This window comes from Crocuta crocuta, unplaced genomic scaffold (genome assembly GCF_008692635.1).
Source record: "Crocuta crocuta isolate KB4526 unplaced genomic scaffold, BGI_CrCroc_1.0 scaffold367, whole genome shotgun sequence".
NCBI classification, from domain to species: Eukaryota; Metazoa; Chordata; class Mammalia; order Carnivora; family Hyaenidae; genus Crocuta; species Crocuta crocuta.
In genome coordinates this window covers 4,139,808-4,158,834 of record NW_027527936.1, presented here as the reverse complement: position 1 = coordinate 4,158,834, position 19,027 = coordinate 4,139,808, and the positions used below count along the sequence as shown (strand labels likewise).

Genomic DNA, 19,027 nt, shown 5'->3' with positions numbered 1-19,027 from the left:
GTTTCTCCCTGCCCATGTAGTCCATTGTCAGTGCTCTTGTAACTCGAGGGCAGCCTCTCTTCCTAGGAGACAGACCGAGCTCACTAAAGACAACCTTTCAGACTGGAAGAATCCACTCTTGACCCTTCAGATTTTGAAAGCTGCGAGTCCTGTTCTCTTTTAAGTCTCATTCCCCATTTGGAGTCCTAGCTCTGCCGCTCACAGAGTGTGTAGCCTTGAGCAAGAGACCGCTTCTTTTTGGGCCTAAGTTTATCTGTAAAATAGGGATCATAGCAATTCCCTCCTCCTGAGTTTGTAAGAGGATTCAATGAGGTCGTTCCTATTAAGCATTTAGCAGAGTGTCTGCCGTGTAGTAAATAACAAATGAAAGGAATGAAATGATTCCATTTCCCACATGTCCCTGAGGGTGTCGGGGCCAGCTCCTCTCTACCCCTTGCCCAGACTCTAAGCACCTCAGAGAGAGGAGCCACATCTTCTTGTTTTTGTCTCTGTGTTCACACCCATCCCCTGCCTGGTAAATAGTAGGTGCTTAATAGTGTTGGTTTATGAGCTGCTGCTGCTGCTGATGATATGACCTATCCTCCAGGATTAATAAGGGTAAGATAAAGAAAATGTATTTGCAAGCACACTATAAATTGAAAGTCCTAACACTCAGTATGTCCCACTAAGATACTTATCATAGTGCATTGTTCATTATTTGTTCAGTATCTTTTCTGCTCACTAGTCTGTGCACTTCTCCAAAGCAGAGATATATCTCTCTAAATCCCACTCCAACACCTGTACAGTGTCCTGCACACAGTAGATGCTACTCGGGTAGTTTAATTGAATGCAAATGACATACAGTTGTAAGGAATTGTGGAACTATTCGTAGGGGGGGAATAGAGGTCTGGTAAATACACACTGGTTCTTCTTTCCTTCTGGTGCCATCTCCACACAGACACTCATCTACTCCTAAAAACTTTTTCCCAGGGGAATGAGGAGATGGAGGGAGGGAAAAGGAGGATGGGCAGATATAACTGTCCTAATCAGAGCAATTGCCTCCAAAAGCTAGTACTTAGGCACATCTTCCTAAGCTTCCTAAGCTCCAGGGTTGGAATTAATGTGGCCACCCTGTGACTTTGGTGTTCCCTCTCTGATCGTTAGGAGCTGAAAACTGTTGAAGTGTTTAGCATGCCTCAGGTGCACTGGCCGCAGAGTCATGCCAACTTGGTAGAGATTAGAGTTCCTCTCTCATGAATGGGCTGTTGGGGTCAATATTTGAGGTTCTGGGCAATCTGGGAAGGTAAGAAGTACCCAAATGAGAGCCTTTCAGCTGACTCCCGAGGGGGTCTTCCAGCTCTAAGCTCCTTTTTTGCATCCTCATTGGCTTAAATGAATATGCCTGTGTACAAGGTCATTGTTACACCAGCTGATGGTGCTGAGAAAGGGCCCATACAAAGTTATGTTCTGAAATTGGCTCTTGGAAGTACTTCCTTGGTCTTGGGAAGAAGGCCTGGCTGATGGGCTAACAACACTTGGCAGGGGTGTTTATGATAGGTCCAATCCACCGTGTTGTGTCCCTGGCCCCCAGGCATTTCAGGGATCTACTCTTTTTGCTTGGAGCCTAGGCTGGCTTGTTCTCCTCTCTGGGAGGGTGATACTGAGTGTGAGCACAGGTTGGCTGTATTTCCCTAGGGGCGAGGAAGCAAGCAGCAGGACAGTTTGAAGACAGAGGTGCAGTGGGGAAGCCGAAAGGCTAAGTTTTCAGAGAATCTACTGGGGATGCTGACTTGGTACTAGTCAGAGCAGGAGCTGAAGCGCTTACTATTTTATAATAAATACTAATGAAATTCTAGATCTATAATAACATTTCAGATATCTAAAACAAACCATGTGCTTGTAAAAAAGTGGAAAGAGATCAACTTTAAGCCATAAATTCTTGGTAATAGAGGGGTTTTTTTCTATTTATGTTTGATAGATATTTTTGTTTCCAGAGGAATGTCAACTCCTAATTTCATAATGTATCATGGGCTTAAGAAAATTGAATTTAATAAAAGCCAGAGATGAATGGCATCCTTAAAGGTCCCAACACTTGTCTTTATTAGCAGGACAAACTGCAGGTCTCCAAACACTGCTTCTCTCCAAATGAAAGTTTAAATGAAAAGTACAGTTGTGTCACAGGTTAAATTTCATTGTGGGCCCAGCTAACATTGTTAGTGAGGAGCTGGCTGTATTTGTTTCCTTAGACACCAGGGCAGCCAAACTCACCAGGCTGGGGAGCCCCTGTTGGGGAAGTGCTGCTCGCACACAGCGAGGATAGATCAGAAATTCGGGTGTCAGCGGGGCCCCACCTCAGAGTTAGCATTTGGAAATCTTCAGTATCTGATTTTTCAGGGGGACCAATGGGTATTTGGTGTGTATGTGTGCCTCAGTTTTATTTTTCAGTGCAAAATTCTCCTCTACCAGGTCTGCTTAGTAGTGCTTTGTGAGGAATGAGAGAGGCCCCGGGAATTGGGGGGATAAGTACCCTTCTCTCTTCGAGTTCAGAGGAAAGATATCACCCAATCTAAGCAGCAGCTGGGGCCCCCTCGCTGTGCCCCCTCTGCCTCTGCCCTGCTGCCCTTCCTGTCTCTGGGGGCTCCTGTCAGCTTCCCCACCTTTGGGGATCAGCCCCGGGAGACCAGGCAAGCAGAACCTTTGAATTTCTCTGTCATGAAATCCGACTGCCTTGATTTGGTCCTCAGCCCTGCTTTAATGTGTTGGATGAAAATAGATGCTTTAAAAATAAGCCGGATGGTAATAGGTGTGTTTGAGAGAGACGCTACCTGGCTGCCCTGGGATATCAAGGAGATTGGCCATTTCTCTGTCTTCCCACTCGTCCTTGTCCTGCATGCAGTCAGGTGTCAGCAGCTTCTGTGCTACTCCTCCAGGCTGTCCCTGGAGAGAACCAGTTTGCCTTGATTTTAGTGATACTAGAAAGGTCCCCTCCAGAACTGGGGATCCGGGGTAGGGATGCTGCCGGAGCTGAGTGTGGGGGCCACGGAGTGGGCAAAGCTCCCCTTCTTTCTCTGCAGTGGAGGCCTTTTCCACATGCTAATTTTACTCGGAGGATTTTGCTTTTATTTATTTTTTTTATTATTTCCTATTTGTCTCTTCCAGATGTTTTCAGGGCAGTTTTTTGTGTTGTAAACTAATTCCATTCATGTTTTAAAAATTTATGAAAGCGCTAATAAAAATGTCAAAGTGGTAAAAATGTTAGCTTTTCCTCTGCTTTGATTAAATTTTGCAAACTGTTTTTGAATATTAAAAAGCAATAATTTTTTTTATTCTCTCTCCTCGCTTTCCCTCTTCTCTCTGGTGCACGTGTGCTCTCCTGCCCTCTCCCCCCTCTGGTGCATTCCTCCCTTCCCAGGAGCGATGTATGAGGCGTGCTGCACAGCCAGCGTTCTGCAAGCCTGTTTGCACACCAGGACCTTGGTGCTGTGCATCTCTATTAAATAACGGAGACAAATTAATCTTAGAGACACCAAACAAATTGTCACTCCTCCTCCTTCTCTTCCATTACGTTCCAGTGGACTGGGAAGGGCTGGCTAAGTGATTGGGGGGAGCAGGCTGGGGGAGGGTGTACTGCCTGAAAGAAAGGTGGGAGGCACTAGCTCCTATTACTCTTACTCAGTTTTCTTTTTCTCTTTAGTATCCCCTTTGGCTTTATTTATTATTTATCTTTTTTTTTTTTTTTTTTAATTTTAGTTTCTNTTTTTGGGTTTTTTTTTTTTTTTTTTTTTTTTTTTTTTTTTTTTTAATGAATGAAGAAACTCATCGGTTCTGCTTGTACTTCAAAAGCAGAGGGCTGTGATTGGTCTTGTGGCTGGAGATCCAGGCCCATCCAGAGAAGAGGCTGGGGCAAGGGGGAGGCGTGGGGCTATTTTCATGGGCTCCAGGGAATAGGCCTCTGGCAGAGAACCAGTTGGGGAAACTGGGGCAGCTTATATTACTGTCTTCTTTCCCCTTTTCAGAGATAGTAGGGATGGGGCATGTGTCTAGTCTTGGCCACCTGTGAGGGTGTTAACAGTGGGAAGGTTAGGATTAGAACTGAGCTAGCCCATCTCAGTCTTGGGTCTGGCCTGGCAGGAACTAATGAGTCTAAAACATTCCCTCATTCTTGACTCTGAGTTATGAAATGGTTGGTTAAAAAAAAGTATTCTTCTTTTTCTGTATCTTTGCCATTCCAGGAAATTATCGAGTTCCCCATCCTGAAGCTAAATGGTCGAACCATGGAGATTGAGTCTACCTTTCACATGTATGTCCAGCCCGTAGTCCATCCACAGCTTACTCCCTTCTGTACAGAGGTAAGGGCCCTGGCGCTGGGCAGCAGGGGCTGCTGGGATGGGAGCTTTGGGGTCACTGGTGCTCTATACATGCCACTCAGGGACAGCTTACGTCTTACCAGTGGCTAAGGCAGGTGTATATTGGACCCAGCAGTTAGCTTTTTATAAAGTCTGCCACTCCACTTGCACCACTGTGGTCACTGGGGATGCAAGGAGGACACAGTCTATCCCAGATTCCCTAATATTTTCCCTTCCTTATCGTCCCTACCCCTCCTGGTGACCAGGCGTTTGGAGTGGTGCACCACACCAAGATGGTGCTTCTGGGATTCAGCTTCTTTTTTTTTTAATTCTTTTAGTGTTTATTTTATTTTTGAGAGAGAGACAGAGTGCGAGCAGGGGAGGGCCAGAGAGAGAGGGAGACACAGGATCCAAAGCAGGCTCCAGGCTCTGAGCCATCAGCACAGAGCCCAACACGGGGCTTAAACTCATGAACTATGAGATCATGACCTGAGCTGAAGTCGGTGCTTAACCAACTGAGCCACGCAGGTGCCCCTTGGGATTCAGCTTCTTTTCAGTTCCATTTCCCTTGGGGCCTCTTGACAAGAGGTGAAGATTTCAGCTTTTTAGAAGGAGAGGTTATGTTCAGGCTGTCTTAGCTTTCTGGTGATGTTTTTCTGTCCTTGAACAAAGTGGCCCTGCATGAAGCATTGGTTGAGTTAGTGGGAAGCACAACTGTATCAAAGAAAGAGAAGGGCAGTCCAAGTGGGGTATGAAGACAGCCTGGACAAGGCTGAAATGTCCTTATCCTTATCCTCACCCTTTGCTGGTGTTCTACTCCGCCACCTTGCCTGCAGGTTAGTATTTGCCCCATTTTACAGATTGTGAAACTGGGACTAACAGTTCTTGATGCTTGCTAGAGGCTCAAAAGAGCTAGTAGCAGAGAGGAGGTGCCCCTGAAGAGTTCTCACTTTTGGGACTGTCTGGAAAAGCCTTCTGTGGCTGCTTTCCTCTGTGATGTGTTGTGTTACGCACTCTGCAGTCGCCACAGGCTGTGGTGGAACCATGGACCAAGTATGTGTGGCAGCAGAGGTAACAGGAAAACATGAGTGTTCCTGGAATCTTTTTAAGAATTTGGGAGCTGGGATATATTCGAGACTTTGTGCCTTCGTTTAGAAATCTACTTCCTAAGCATGAGTGAAACATGAGGAAAGGAGTTCTTAAGTGATCCAAAACAATTGTCTTGGTGTGGAGAAGGCTGGGAAAGGGCCTGCCTGCCACTGGTGGGAAGGCCCCATGGGCTCTGAGGCTGACTCAGCCCAGATACGAAGTCTTGGGGGTCACTCCTGGGCTTGATGCCAGTGTTTGCCACCCAACCCAGGTGGGCCTTTTGGGGCAGGCATTCATCTGCCGAGGTGTCTCTCATGCCTTTTTGTTGTTCCCACTAATGATGTTGAGAGTCTTCCTCCCTCTGGTATCTACTCCCCTTGCTGCCCGCACCTCCCCCGCCACTCCCGCCTTGCCCCGGGAATTACCTGTACCACCAGGGGGCGCTAATCTGTTCTTTATGCCCCTTAAAAAAAAAAATCAACATTTTAATGATGGCAAAAATCCCATTCCATATGGAAAGGCTTTACTTAAACAAGGCTGTTAGTTACCTGAGCCTCCACTGGCCTGAAAGTGCAGGGTCATCTTGTCCTTCTCTTCCTCCTCCCTGTGTGCTGATTCCCACTTGAGGGCTTCAACTGCAGCTAGGCTACCTGGTGCAGCTGGGCAGGCCCAAATTTGGGAAGAGTTGCTGGCTGTTTAGGGATGGAACAGCGCTGCTGAAGCTCGGCCCTGGGCAGGAGTGGGTGCTTGAGAGTAATGGGAAAAGGGATCTTTGGGATATCAGGACTGCTACTGCTTTTTTTGCAGGGTACGTGAGGAGGGATTGTGAGACTGTGGTGGGAGCTATTTTTCTTTTTTCTAGAAAGTTTCACCCCAGGATTCACATAAATAATTTGGAGTGCAGGAGGCATGGTGGGTTGGGACTGTTGTTCTGAAGCCTTATCTGAAAGTGAAGATGTGGCTGTGCTGTGGCACTGAGTGTGCCATTTCACCTCAGGCCTCAAGGGCCCCCAACTCTCCCTGACCTGGTCCCTGCCTTTTTGTCCAGCCTCACATCTCCCTGCTTCACACCCCCTCACTTCCCTCACACAAGGTCACCCCCTCACAGTCTGCCTCTGCGCATGATGCTCCTCCTACTTGTATGCTGCTCCCACTCTCCGCCCCCCCTTCTTGTCCTCTAGGACTCTGCTCAGGGTCACCTTCTCTGGGGAGCTACCCCTGAGCCCCTGGCTGGTCCCACTACACAAAGAGCTGATCAGATGCATTATACTGTGTATACTTATCTGTCTCTCACTAGATTGTGAGTTCCTTGAGGGCAAAACCAGATCTGATCCATCTCTGTCCCATCATTAGGGCCTGGTGCCAAGCAAACACTTAGCACATGTTACTTAAATGAATGAATATCATTAAAGAGCTATTCAACCACACCTTGCTCCCTGCCATCCCCAATTCCAGGTAACTGTACTGCTGACTCTCTTTTGAGTAAGTGAAGTCTTTTTTGGAAAACCTCAGATCATCCAAATACTGCTCTGTCTCTGTACCAGATGGAGTTGTAATGTAGAGAGAGGCATGGACAAAAGACGGGAGCCATCACTGTGGGGCCTCATCCAGCATGGCAGTTCCTGCCTTTGGGGTGGAGATGGAGATATCACAGTCAAAGGGAATTTTTTCCTTAGTAAGTGTGAGGAACAACCCAAAACCTGTGGATTGTGCCTAAGCAGCTCCTCTAGTAGGATTTTCTCTTGTGCACAAGAAGTTCTTAAGAACCCTGGCCTGTGTGCATGTGTGTGTGTGTGCATGTGTGCATGCCTGTGACACGTAAGTACACATATGAGCACATGCTTGTGTGGGGGGAGGGATAGGCTCAGCGGGAAGAGGCATTCTGCTTTGAGTGGGTCTGTAGCCCACATATAGATACTCTTACTGCTCTGTGTAATGGACATGTTATTAGCCTGCTTGAGACCCTGGCTTAGTACCCGTTGATAGTTTGCCTGGAGATTTATTTCTGACAGAGACAGGATGGGACATGTTTCATTCCTTTCCAAGCCCTTTCCCTACCACCTCAAATATCTGCTCCAACTCATCAGATCTCTGCCTCTAGCAGCTGGGCTGTTGCAGTCCCTGACCATGTGTAGTCTTTTTTGTTGTTGTTGTCATTGTCTTGGAAAAAAAAAAAAAACTAGAAAAAATACCATTTTGCTAAATGCCAGTAAAGGGCTTTGTCTTGCACCTGTACTTATAAAGGCTGAGATTTATTGGTCTCTTTGTCTGAGGAGAAAGAGTGGGTCTGATTATCAGATTGCACACCAGAGACAAGTGCTTATGTAATCAACAAACTGTCTTGGTGTCAGAATACGATTGTGTTGGAGATAAACTGTGAAAGGAGAAAGGGCTGGATGCTGACATGCTATTGGCACTGAGTGGCCTGGGCTGCTTCCTGTAGTTGCCAGTGTTTATGATGAAGCCAGCTCGTTCCTGGACAAAGCCCTTGTATGGGTAGGGGATCTCAGTAACCAGTCATGTTATCAGTCAGGGTCAAAAGCCCCTCGCCTTGTGGTTTCCGAGTCTGGAGAAGCGGGAGTTAATCTGTAATCCCTCGGTGAAAGGAGCCACAGAGCACACATTAATTCTTCCTCTCACCTCTCCAGCTTTAAGTGGTTAAGGTCTCTGAGCTCTGTTTAGCCTGTGAGCCCTGGTTCTCAGTTTAATAATACTTGGCTTTGCTCTAGTACCTTTCATTGTGAGGATGTGAAAGCTTTTTACAAATATATATTAACCCAAGTGGGATTGGGTTTAAACTGCAGCATGAAGGATTTAAGTTATGCCTAAGGTAGAACTTTCCAGTATTTATTTTATTAAATTGGCTCTCTCCCTCATGGCTTCTGGTGTAGGTCTTAGAGAGATCTTCTAGGTTGTCAGGTGCATGGACTAACTTTCCTAATTTCACAGTCTCTTCATCTAGTGCCTTGATAGAACACTTGAAAGGATTAATATAGGGGAGTGAGGCCTTCTCCTGGAAGGATGCCTCTAGCTGAACCGATAGCTCAACCCTCTGTGTCTCTGAGGGTGAGTTGAAGCCCTTTAGGAATTCAGCTGTAAGCCATATCTTGCTGAACCACAAGTGGTCTAGAAAGCATGTAGAGAGAGAGGGAGCTGAGCTCACTAGACTCCCCTCAGGCTGATGATTCTAGGACTACTGACCACTGGATAGGAGTGTGAAAAAGCCCCAGGACCCTGGAGCCCTACCCTCTACCACCAGGGTGGAAGGGGCAGGCCTAGCTTGTGGGGAGAGGTCCTGGAGAGCAGTGCCCTGGTTTTCCTTTATGGTGTAGTGATTTTCTCTCTCTACATTAGTGATTTTCCTGGGCCCAGAGCAGGTGCGTGTAGAGTACACAGATGCTGACCTAAGTCCCATTTCTAAGGAGGGAGGGCTCTTGGCAAGGGTACCATTGGTTTCTTCTGCGAATCTTTCTGGAAGCCCTTCAGCGTTTAGCTCATCTGAGTGACCATTGGTAAGAGTCAGAAGTGGTAGACCTGCCCTTGTCCCAGAAGACTCAGACTAGACATGAGACTGGCACACAGACCCCAGAGCTTTCTAAGAAGTAAGAGTGGCTATAGGTTTTCCAGGATAATCCTGACCCTAAGCCCCAGCTTCAAGCTTGGGGATATGGCTTGGCTCTGGAAGAACCAAGCAGGAGAGAAGCTGGACCAAAAAGAAGAAAAGTGGGTGCATTGGTGCTAGTCAGTCATCTAGATGTTGGACCTGGAGTTGGCAACAAGCCTACTCTGGACTCTGGCCCCTGGGTGCCTGAGATAAAATACAGGGCCACTGCCTGCTCAGTGTATGGCTCTGGAAGGTATACAGGCTCTGGGTGCTGGCTGGGCTGGGCATAGGAGGGGCTGCCAAGAAGAATGCAGAGTCCATGAGGGCAGGGTTTTCATGTTTTTCTCACTGCTGGATCCCCAGTTCCTGGAATGGAGTCTGGCACATTGCAGGCTGTCCATGAATAGCTGTTGACGAAATAAACGGAGGAGTCTTAGCACTGTAAGATGAAAGCTGTTGACCCAGAGCTCTTCCTCACCCCTTACCCTCTACCCCCACCCCTCAGCAGACCAACTCTTCTTCTCTTTGGCTCAGGCCCTCCCTCTGCTGGGCAGTTCTTAGGTCTCCCAAGCGAGGAAAGGGTGTGGAGGTGCCAGCCGGGTGGGCATGCTGTGGGTTAAAGCCTTGCGAAACAACAGTGTAGTTAATCTTTCTAATTTATTTTCCTTTTAGACCATGGGAAGTCTGTAGGCAGCAGCTGTTACCCAATTAAAATACAGATTAATATAAAAACAGTTTCTGGAATATAAAATAGAGTGGCTGTGTCCTTACACTTCCTTAAAATACCACCTAATAATGACTTGATGAACTACAGAAACCCACCTAGAGGAACTCAGCGTTCTTAAAATGAAAATTTCTTCCCTAAAAGGTGTGTATTACCATTCCATGTAAGTCGCTACGAGAAAATAACCTTCCCTCTTAGAGCCAGCGGTTCCTGTGATTTGGGTATTTGATATTCATTACATGTAATTATAGTTTAATTGGAGTTTAATCCCCCCCACCACTTAAAAAAAAAAAAAAAAAAAAGGAAGAAGAAGAAGTTCCCAAGCAAGCCTGAGATGCTGCTCTCTGTGGAAGTAGCCAGGGGCACATTGGACATGGTGATGATTTCCTGCTGGATCCGGGCCTGTTGATAGGGGCCTCCTGCCTCCGATCCCCGAGGCAGACTGTCCTAGTCTATGTTCAAGGGACATTTTCCTTCCAAACAGTGCAAAGCAACAAGCTTGTTTGAACCTAGTCCTGACCTGGGTGTAGTATAGGCCCGTGAGTCAGAAATTCTCTAGAGCAGATTCATACATTAGGTCTTTTCATCTGCATTAAGTTAAAGGTGTCTATTTCTTACTTGCCTAGTTGGTGTTGAGGGCCCAGGTATTCAGGATGAAGGGTGGATGGATGCCTGTGGGGCTCCCCTGGCTTTTCACAGATGTTAGAGGGGGAAATGCTGGACATCAAGACACAGATAAGGGGTGGACTTGAACCCAAGTAGGGCTGTCCTGTGTGAGCATTCCCTAAGTTCTCTGGGAACTTCTGTGTAGCTTGGAGGTGAATTGACTTTAGATTGTAATTTATAGGGAGTTATTGAGCCTATTGAATACAAAAGATGCATAATACATAAAATCTTTCCCCCCCCCAAAGTAAAAGCTGAAATAGATATGAAACACACCCTGTGGTCAGTATGTAGATGTGTATTCCCCTCTCAGGGCAGGATGTTGTGAGGGAATTCACCTTGTATCCTGGGACTTTATTCCCAAAGCTTCTGTTAGATTCTAAGCCTAAAGCAGTGCATGCCAGAATCTTTTACAGTAGAAGGAGAAAAACAGAAAGAAAAGGATCCAGTCCAGTTTTGGAACCCTGTGCCCTCCTGTTCCACCTATTGGCTATTTCTCTTTCCTTTCAGCTCACCGGGATTATTCAAGCTATGGTGGATGGTCAGCCAAGCCTGCAGCAAGTGCTGGAGGTAGGTTGAATGACCTTTAATTCCTGACCTCTGACCCTTTCCTGCTGCCTTTCTCTCCCTCCCCTCTTGAGAATGTAGCCGTGTAATTTGACTATGATTATGGCTTGATTAGAATAACATTTGCTGTCACATCAGTGACATGCTGTTGAGAGTATTGAACCATTGATCTGTCATCTCCAGCTGTTCCCATCAGGGTTACTGGCAAGATGTCTGAGTGCTGCCCCGAGATCCTCACAGGGCCCCCCACCCCCTCCTGGTCCCTGGCCCTCTGCTGGGTGGCACTGGCAGCCTTTGCTGGGCAGGTCAGGGAGTAGGGGGGCTGAGCTGTGGCACTGCAGAGCTAGCCCTGGGGACTGGAGGTGTTTTTGTTTAGCTTTAGTGTTGGCTTCCTGTGGCATGTGAGCACTTCATTAACTCACCCAGAACTCCCCATCGATGGCTTTTGTTTGCTGTCAGCTCCTCCAGGAGGTGCGGCTGGGCCCGCCTGCCCCACTGCAGCTTGCCGCTGGATGCATTGTGCCTGTCAGGGGTGCAGAGGCTGCACTGGGTAATGATTCCTAATCAGAATAATTACAACAATTGCCTATGTGAGGGAAATCAAATTAAAGGCTTTAGAACCCTTGGCAGAGACCACACTTCTAGGATGTTCTCCTCAGGGAGCTGGAAAAGGTTAAGATGCTGCTTCTTGTGCTCCAGCCTACAGGAATAAGGAAGGGCTGTGCTTGGCCTCAGCTAGTCTCCCACCCCTTCTGGCCTGGGGGTTTTCACCAAGGGAGAAGGTCCCCCTCCCTCTCCCTCCTCTCTAGAGGGAGGGCAGAAGAGAAAAAGCCTATGGATCTCATTTGGTGCTTTATTTATCTTTACAACCAATAAACCCAAAGCTCAGCCCTTATCAAAGCACAGGAGAAAGCAGAGTATTGGGGAGATAGCAGGGCACATCTGCATTGGAGGTAGGCAGCCCAGAGGCTCTGCCCCATGGGAGAGAGAAATGCGGACTGGATTTCCTGGGGCTCCTCAGGATGGAGTCAGGTTTAGGCTTACCTAGTGGCAGGTGTGCTTTCTGCCCTTGGGAGTGTGTAAGTCTAGGCACTGTGATTGGTCAAGCTCTGGGTAGGGTCCGCATTAGGGTACCTGCAATAGATTGGGAGAAGGTAAGATGAGCTCTGAGGTATCCCCCAGCCCCACTGACCCTCTTTTTTTCAGGAGAGATTGACTCCTACGATTGAGAGGTCCCCTTAGCATGGACTGTACCCTGTAAGACTAGACTCAAGGAGAAGGAGGGGACCAATCCTTTCCTATGTCCCAGCCAGGGCCTAGCATCTGAGGGAGGCCAGAGGGCAGGCAGCTTTTTCTTGGAATGCCTCTGGTCAGGATGCTCAAAGGAAGATACCTGCTGTAGGCCAGCACCAAACCAGGGCCGTTGAAGTTATGGGAGTTTTTTCCTCATTGGTGATGGTTGCCAGGGAGCTGGGGTCTTCAGGAGGCTTCCTCTTGCTGACCCCAGGCCATCCTGGAGCAGGGTGCTCAGAGGATTCTGAGTCTCACCCAGGAGGCTACTCTCTGCTACTTCAGCACACTGTGTGGGTGAAGAGGAAAGATTCCTGGCATCAGCCTGAATAGAGTCTCTGGCAGGGAGACTAGAACAGGCTCTGCTTTGTTTCTTGGGGTTTTTAAAATTTTTTTTTATTTTTTAATGTTTATTTATTTTTGAGAGATAGAGATGGAGTGTGAGCAGGGGAGGGGCAGAGAGAGAGGGAGACAAAGAATCTGAAGCAGGCTCCAGGCTCTGAGCTGTCTGCACAGAGCCTGACGCAGGCCTTGAACCCACAAACCATGAGATCATGACCTGAGCCGAAGTTGGATGCTTAACCAACTGAGCCACTCAGGTGCCCCTGCTTTGTTCCATTAGCCCTAAATTGGTCATACAGCTAAAGAGCTAACTTCTTATCCTAACCAAGGCCCTGAACAGGTGGCCAGCTACATGTCTGCCTGATTAATTTGGTCCAAGTAGGACACAGGCTAGAGCTTCAGTAGCTGGGAAGGCTAGCCCAGCTGATTGGTGGTTTTCTCAGTGGTTCCTCCAGCTCTTTATCCATTTAAGCATAGGGGGAAGGAAAAGGACAGGCTTTATTCCAAATGTAGTATCACTTCCCTGGACAGGCTTACAGTGGAAGATTTTCACTAAATACCTATCACATGAGTGAATGGCCTAGGTTCTAAGCTTCGGAAGGACCCCTGTGAGTATTAAGGCTTCTCATGGGGAAGGTTTGGTTTTGCTGAGGATTGGCTCCTGACAGGCCTGTCTTGCTCTTATCTAAGAGCACTGTGCAGGAGTTGGGGCATTGGAGAGCCCCCCTGGCAGATGGGTCACTTCCCTTGGGGATTTAAGGCCAGTGAGCTGGAGCAGGGTTAGCTGACATAGGGAGCTCTAGGTTTGCCTTACCTCTTATGTAAAGTCTTGGGAAAAGATATACGAGTGTGCATGTTATTTTGTGCAAGTGGGCCAGAGTGGCTGGGGAGACAAGCCATTCAGCAGTGGAAAGTCCAGAATTTAGCTTGCTGAGGAGACTCTTGGCCTGAGAGGGATTCTCCGGTATACAGACTATGAAGAAGGTCAGCACAGTCTGGCTCAGGGAGCAGCTCTGACCTCCTGGGAGATAGGACTGCTTTAGCCATGGAACCACGTAGGATCCTTGGCCCTACTCAAAGATTGTGTCTGTGTGTGGCCCAGGCCTCCGGGATCTCTGAGATGTCCAGGGAGCCAGCCTATACCTGCTAGAAGTAATCTTCAGGATTTCCATGGGCTCTCAATTACTTGCTGGAGTCTTCACAGTCTGGGCTAACCTAGCCCCTGGCTTCATTTCCTGTCCCTCCTTTCTATACATTGTGGACATTGATCACACTATTCCCTACTCATATATCAGTAAATTAGTAGATATCTTTTGAGAAGCCACTGTGGTAGGTTAGGGATTAAGACAGTGAATAAGATAAATAAAAGTCCCTGGCTTCATGGTGCTTATAGTCTGGTGGAGAGGGCAGACATTAAGCACAGAATTACTTCTCAATTACAAAATGATTGTGCGTGTGCCTTTGCCTCTGCCTGTAGCATCCTTTCCTATGTTCCATCCTGTCAAGCAAACCCAACCACAAAATCCCGAGTTCAGTTGTCTCTTTATGTATGAAGCCTTCCTTTCTGACTCCTTCCTCTGTAAAAGATAGAGCTAGCCATTTCATCCTCTTGGTCCTATAGCATTCTGGTCACTTCTCCATGGCTGCATCTATTATATTGTATTATGATGATCTGCCTTTTTCGCCTTCTCAGCCTACTGTCTATTTTGTGGTAGGCACTTAATACCTTATTACATTTAATTCTCAAAACAACCCCGTAAGGTTAGTCATCCTGCCTCGTTTTATAGATGAAGGAAACTGAAGTTCAGAGAGGTTAAATGACTTTTAAATGACTTCCCATCAGTGACACAGCCAGGATATGGAAGAGCCAGGGTTAGAACCCAGATGTGTCTGACTTTCAATCCTGTGTTTCTAGCTTCTTTGCCTTTAAAAACTAATCCTTCTGCAGGAGTGGAGCAGTGGTGTTCTGCTATACGCTCACCCCATGCCTGGGATCTCCTGAAAAATAGGCGATACTTCATGAATTCTTTATGATAATTCTCTCATTATATACTGATTTTAGTGCTTGTACTTCCAATTTGAGTGCAAATGATAAAACCGATCAAAGGGATGAAGGGAAAGAAATACTTATAGTGTATTTAGGAGCAGGTTTTATCTCTGTCTAGGAATTGAGCTCAGCCTTCAAAAGAGTCCACTGAATTTGAATTTGAATCCTCAGCCAGGAGAGGAGAAACATGAAGTCTGGGGCCAGTTTATGAGCTTTTAGTAACTGAAGCAGGCAGTGCTATCCCCGGGACCAAGAAGGGGTTCCGGCCCAACAAGGGAGCTTTTTTTGCTAGATTCACAGTGAAGATTAACTTCACTTTCATGGGGGGAATAACCAAATTCCTAAATGTGGTTGATAAGTCTTTAGTAGGAGGGTGAAATGAGTAAGTGAATGAAGGAACCTGTGGTTTGGAGTCCCTGCTTGGAGCCTCCTTCCAGCCTGTTTTCATGGCCCAGGGCAACCTGTGTCTGTGCTAGGCTCTGCTTTTGAGGACCCTCCTACTGGGATATGTCCTTATCCTGTCTGGGGCAGGCGGTGGGACAGTGGAGGGACTCCCTCCTCCCCCCACTCACTCGGGCTTGTGGATCTTCCTGCAGGAATTGTCCTCCTGGTGCCCCCACAGCCCTGAGCCAAGGCTGAGAGCCCAGAGCAGAGCCATGGCTGGATAAGATTACAGTTTTCTCCTGCTCTGATTACAAGCAGCTTATCTGCATTTCACTGTTGTGGCTCTTCACAGACTCAGGAAGGAAAAAAGAAAAGGGAAAATCTCACCTGTTCTTGTTGTGTACTTTTCAGAGGGTCGATGAGTGGATGGCGAAAGAAGGCCTCTTAGATCCAAACGTCAAGTCAATTTTTGTCACCTGTGGAGACTGGGACTTGAAAGTCATGTGAGTATGAGAAGACTACTTTGCTGGCAGGGCTTGGAATCTGTGGGACTAGGTCTTCCTGTCTCAAGCTTACACGTCGAAGCCTACAGGGAAGCTGAGTCAGAGAGTCCCTGGGTCTTCAGGGCTGCTAAGGTAAGAAGAGGGGTTGGGAGCCCTGCCTTCTGCCTCTGGAGCAGGGAGTAGACAAGTCAAGGACCCTACTGGGACTGCTGTTGTTGGAGCCATCCTCCTTTGCCAGGTCCCACTGCTCAGGACAGCCCTTCCAGTTCTGGGGTTACTTGTTGTCCTGGAAGGTAGGGAGGGAGGGAGGGAAGGGTTATAAGAAGTTCCTTTTTCTTTTCTTTTCTTTTTTTTTAAGAGAGAGAATCTTAAGCAGGCCTGTGCCCAGCATGGAGCCTAATGTGGGGCTAAGTCTCACAACCATGAGATCATGACCTGAGCTGAAATCAAGAGTTAGGTGCTTAACTGACCAAGCCATCGAGGTGCCCCAGATCCTTTTTTTTTTTAAACACTAGTATTTTTATTCCTGTTTTATGGAGAAGGAAATTAATGCATAGAGAGGTTAAGTAACTTACCAAAAACACACAGAGCCAGGATTCAAACCCAGGCAACCTGGCTCCAGGGTCCTTTATCTTAGCCATTTTGCTGTGCTGCCCTTTTATCTGGAGTACAGAGCCCTGATGATTCAACTGAGGGCCCAGTGGTGAAATGAGAGAGGGCTGCTTACAGGGAGCCCCCCAAGTCTCCAGCCTCCTTGTCCATCCTTTGTCCCCACTGCTTTTTCTCCTTTGTCTCCCGGTCCTGCCCTGGTTATAGAAGACAGAACTGGTTCCTTTGCCGGGTTGACACTTTTGCCTCTTGTCTATCCTTATGGATACCTGGCTTCAGACAGCCCCCAGGGAGATAAAGCAGGGTGGAGGTGGTGGGGGCACTGTTTGCTGAGGATTGATAGAATCGATACCTCTGTGTTCTTTGTGACCGAAGGCAGCAGTAAGCATTCTGTGTGTGTGTGTGTGTATGCGCGCGCGCGTGTACACACAAGCTTTGTGCATAGGGTGGGGTATTGGTGGGAGATGGGGAATAGTGGCTCTGGAGTGACATTTCCTACCAAATTAGGTATTATCTTCTCACCAAGGTCCTTCTTTATGCCTTTTGGATGCTGGGTATTGAGGTGAAGTCATGCACTTAGGTGGATGTCAAGCCTGCTACTGGACACCAACTCCCTAAGTGAGGCAGGAAGAGGAAGAAGCCCAGATCACATAAACACCCACACACATCTTCATATCCCTCAGGTCATGTACACATGCATACGTCTAGGTGTGCACACAGGACTCCCAGAGCTCCAGAGGATCTTTGTGCTCCCAGATGACACTCGTGTCAGGGAAATTACGGAGGCTGGATCTGGAAGCAGATATGAATCAGGGGAGGGTTCCATGGAGAAGGTGAGGAGGAGGAAGGCTGTTGCTCTTATTTATGGCATCTTGGGAAGCTCTGAGCACTTGAAGCAGAGAAGAGATTTAGGTGGATTTCAGCAGCATAAGAGAAGCTATTTGGGGTGGCAGGGTTAGGCTGATTCCCAGCATCTGTGGCTCATGTAGCCTAGTCCAGAGGCCTAGTTTCTCCAGATAGCCTCCCAGGACTCCCACTCTTTCAGTGGTTTTCACTCTTTGGGGTGTTCATATCCCAGACACCCATATTTCATTTCAGAATCTTCTTCATTAACTGTGAATGGCACATGCATACATGTGTGTATGAAAATGTCCCTGTGCAAGAATGCAGGGACTATCTGGCCGGGCCTCCTAAGCTTAGGTTGGTTTCTCTATAAGAAGAAGAAGGAATTTCAGAGGATGTTGTCTTCTTTGTGTCTGGCCCATTCTGGTCTGTAACACCAGTTTAGCCCAGTGGGCCCAGGACAGATTTTGGTGTCTCAGGAGGCATCTTCACAAGAAACGATGTAATCAAGAAGAGGGATTGGATCATTGAATCCAAACATATAGGAGAAGAAACCAAATTTTAATGAGCATGCACCATACCTCATTCAGTACTTCTGTCTTCCCTGGTAGAAGGTGGTATCTCCCTTTTATAGATGCGTAACACAAAACAGTATTTAAAACCAAGGCCCCAAATGCTAAAGATTCATAGCTAGACAGAATTGAATTCTAAGACCATGTTGCTTCTAAAAGAGATGGGTTGGGAAGACTTTGGTTGCTGGTTTGGGTTTATATTGAAAAGGCCAGTGAAGCTCTGAAAAAGAATATGCAGGAAGGAAGCAGATGTCAGGTGGCAGGGGTTGGGGGGAGGAGAGCTTTGTGGCTGCCTTTAAAAGCAGGACTCCGCATAACTGCTGGGAAGACTCTTAATTAAATGTGTAACAAAATAAAAACAGCCAGAGAGGAAACCTAAGTAGTGCTGCGTGACAGTGCACAGCTTATCGGTGTTCCTGGAACCTCTCATCAGATGGCTCTCGTCAGAGCCATCACCTTTTTATGCGCCTGGTAAAGGCTGCTGATGAGCCTGACAAGGGTGGTGTTAAATTGACACCTGCAACTTGTTAGTATGTGGCTTACTTCTTATTTTGACATCCATTTTCAGATTTAACTGAGTCTAAGGAATTCAGAAAATATTTTCATTTCCCACTCTAGTTTTCTGGAGCCATGGCTCCTTCTCATTGCTGTCCTTCCTCTCTCTCCCAACACGCACCCCCAAGCAGCTTCACATCACTTTTGTTGGAAAGGGCCTGATTAGTGAGGCACTGAGAAATGGGAACTGAAGTGGCAGCGGAAATCCCGCTGGAAAAAAGAAATCTGCTCCTGTCCCGACAGAATCATTTTGTGTCCATCTTTTGTCAAAGCCAGAAGAGTTGATGCTCTGTGGGCTTTGATGCTGTAGTCACAGAACCTGCTGAGGTGGGTTTTAATTCAGTGGGCATGGATTTAATTTTCCTTCTCAACTTGTTTAAGAAATGACACTTATTATGGCTTTGACCCTTGGTCAGCTTGCGTCCCCTACCTGACCTGCCTTTCCTTTGCCTTACCTCGTGGTTCTTGAAGCTCCTCGTGGGTGTTAGTGTTCTTTCACCAAGTTTCTCTCTTCTCTGCCTACCCAGGTAGGGAATGCCCCCGTGAGTGCCATCTTTAACATGGCAGCAGAGGTCCTGCTGGCAAAAAGCAGTCTGCTTTCTCTGCCATCTGAACGCCAAGCTTTCACATCCAGCTGCTGATTCTGTATCTCCAGTTAGGTCCCCACAGTCCCCCTAAAGCTCAGGTGTCATCTTTCTTCCAACACCTAGTCCTCCAGCTTACTCTCAGGTTGTGACTGGGACCTCCACCTGGTAGTTTTATCAGCAACCCGAGACTCCTTGATTCCTTTTCTCTAGCCACAACCAATTAACTGCTAAGTCTTGTTGATTCTTCTTGCCAGGGGTTTCTCAAAGTCATTGCCTTCTTTCCATCTCTGCTATAACTGCTCTAGTTCAGGTCACCGTATTCT

General features: G+C 47.4%; 1 protein-coding gene and 1 long non-coding RNA gene across 6 annotated transcripts in view; one reads left to right on the top strand and one right to left on the bottom strand.

Moving 5' to 3' along the window:
• The window catches only part of ERI3 (ERI1 exoribonuclease family member 3), a 128,601-nt gene that overhangs the window by 28,997 nt on the left and 80,577 nt on the right, over window positions 1–19,027 (top strand). For all 5 annotated transcript variants that reach the window (XM_077752070.1, XM_077752071.1, XM_077752068.1 and 2 more), the window contains 3 exons: window positions 4,212–4,328; window positions 10,916–10,975; window positions 15,447–15,538. In XM_077752070.1, coding sequence (XP_077608196.1) covers window positions 4,254–4,328; window positions 10,916–10,975; window positions 15,447–15,538 — 227 coding nt within the window. In that variant the 5' untranslated portion in view covers window positions 4,212–4,253. The remainder of the gene's footprint in view (window positions 1–4,211; window positions 4,329–10,915; window positions 10,976–15,446; window positions 15,539–19,027) is intronic.
• Window positions 8,298–15,560, bottom strand: LOC144221551 (uncharacterized). The gene is made up of 5 exons (XR_013332104.1): window positions 15,423–15,560; window positions 12,366–12,551; window positions 12,017–12,106; window positions 11,395–11,495; window positions 8,298–9,425 (listed from the first exon to the last, which is right to left on the bottom strand). It is a non-coding gene; the product is annotated as an uncharacterized LOC144221551 (long non-coding RNA).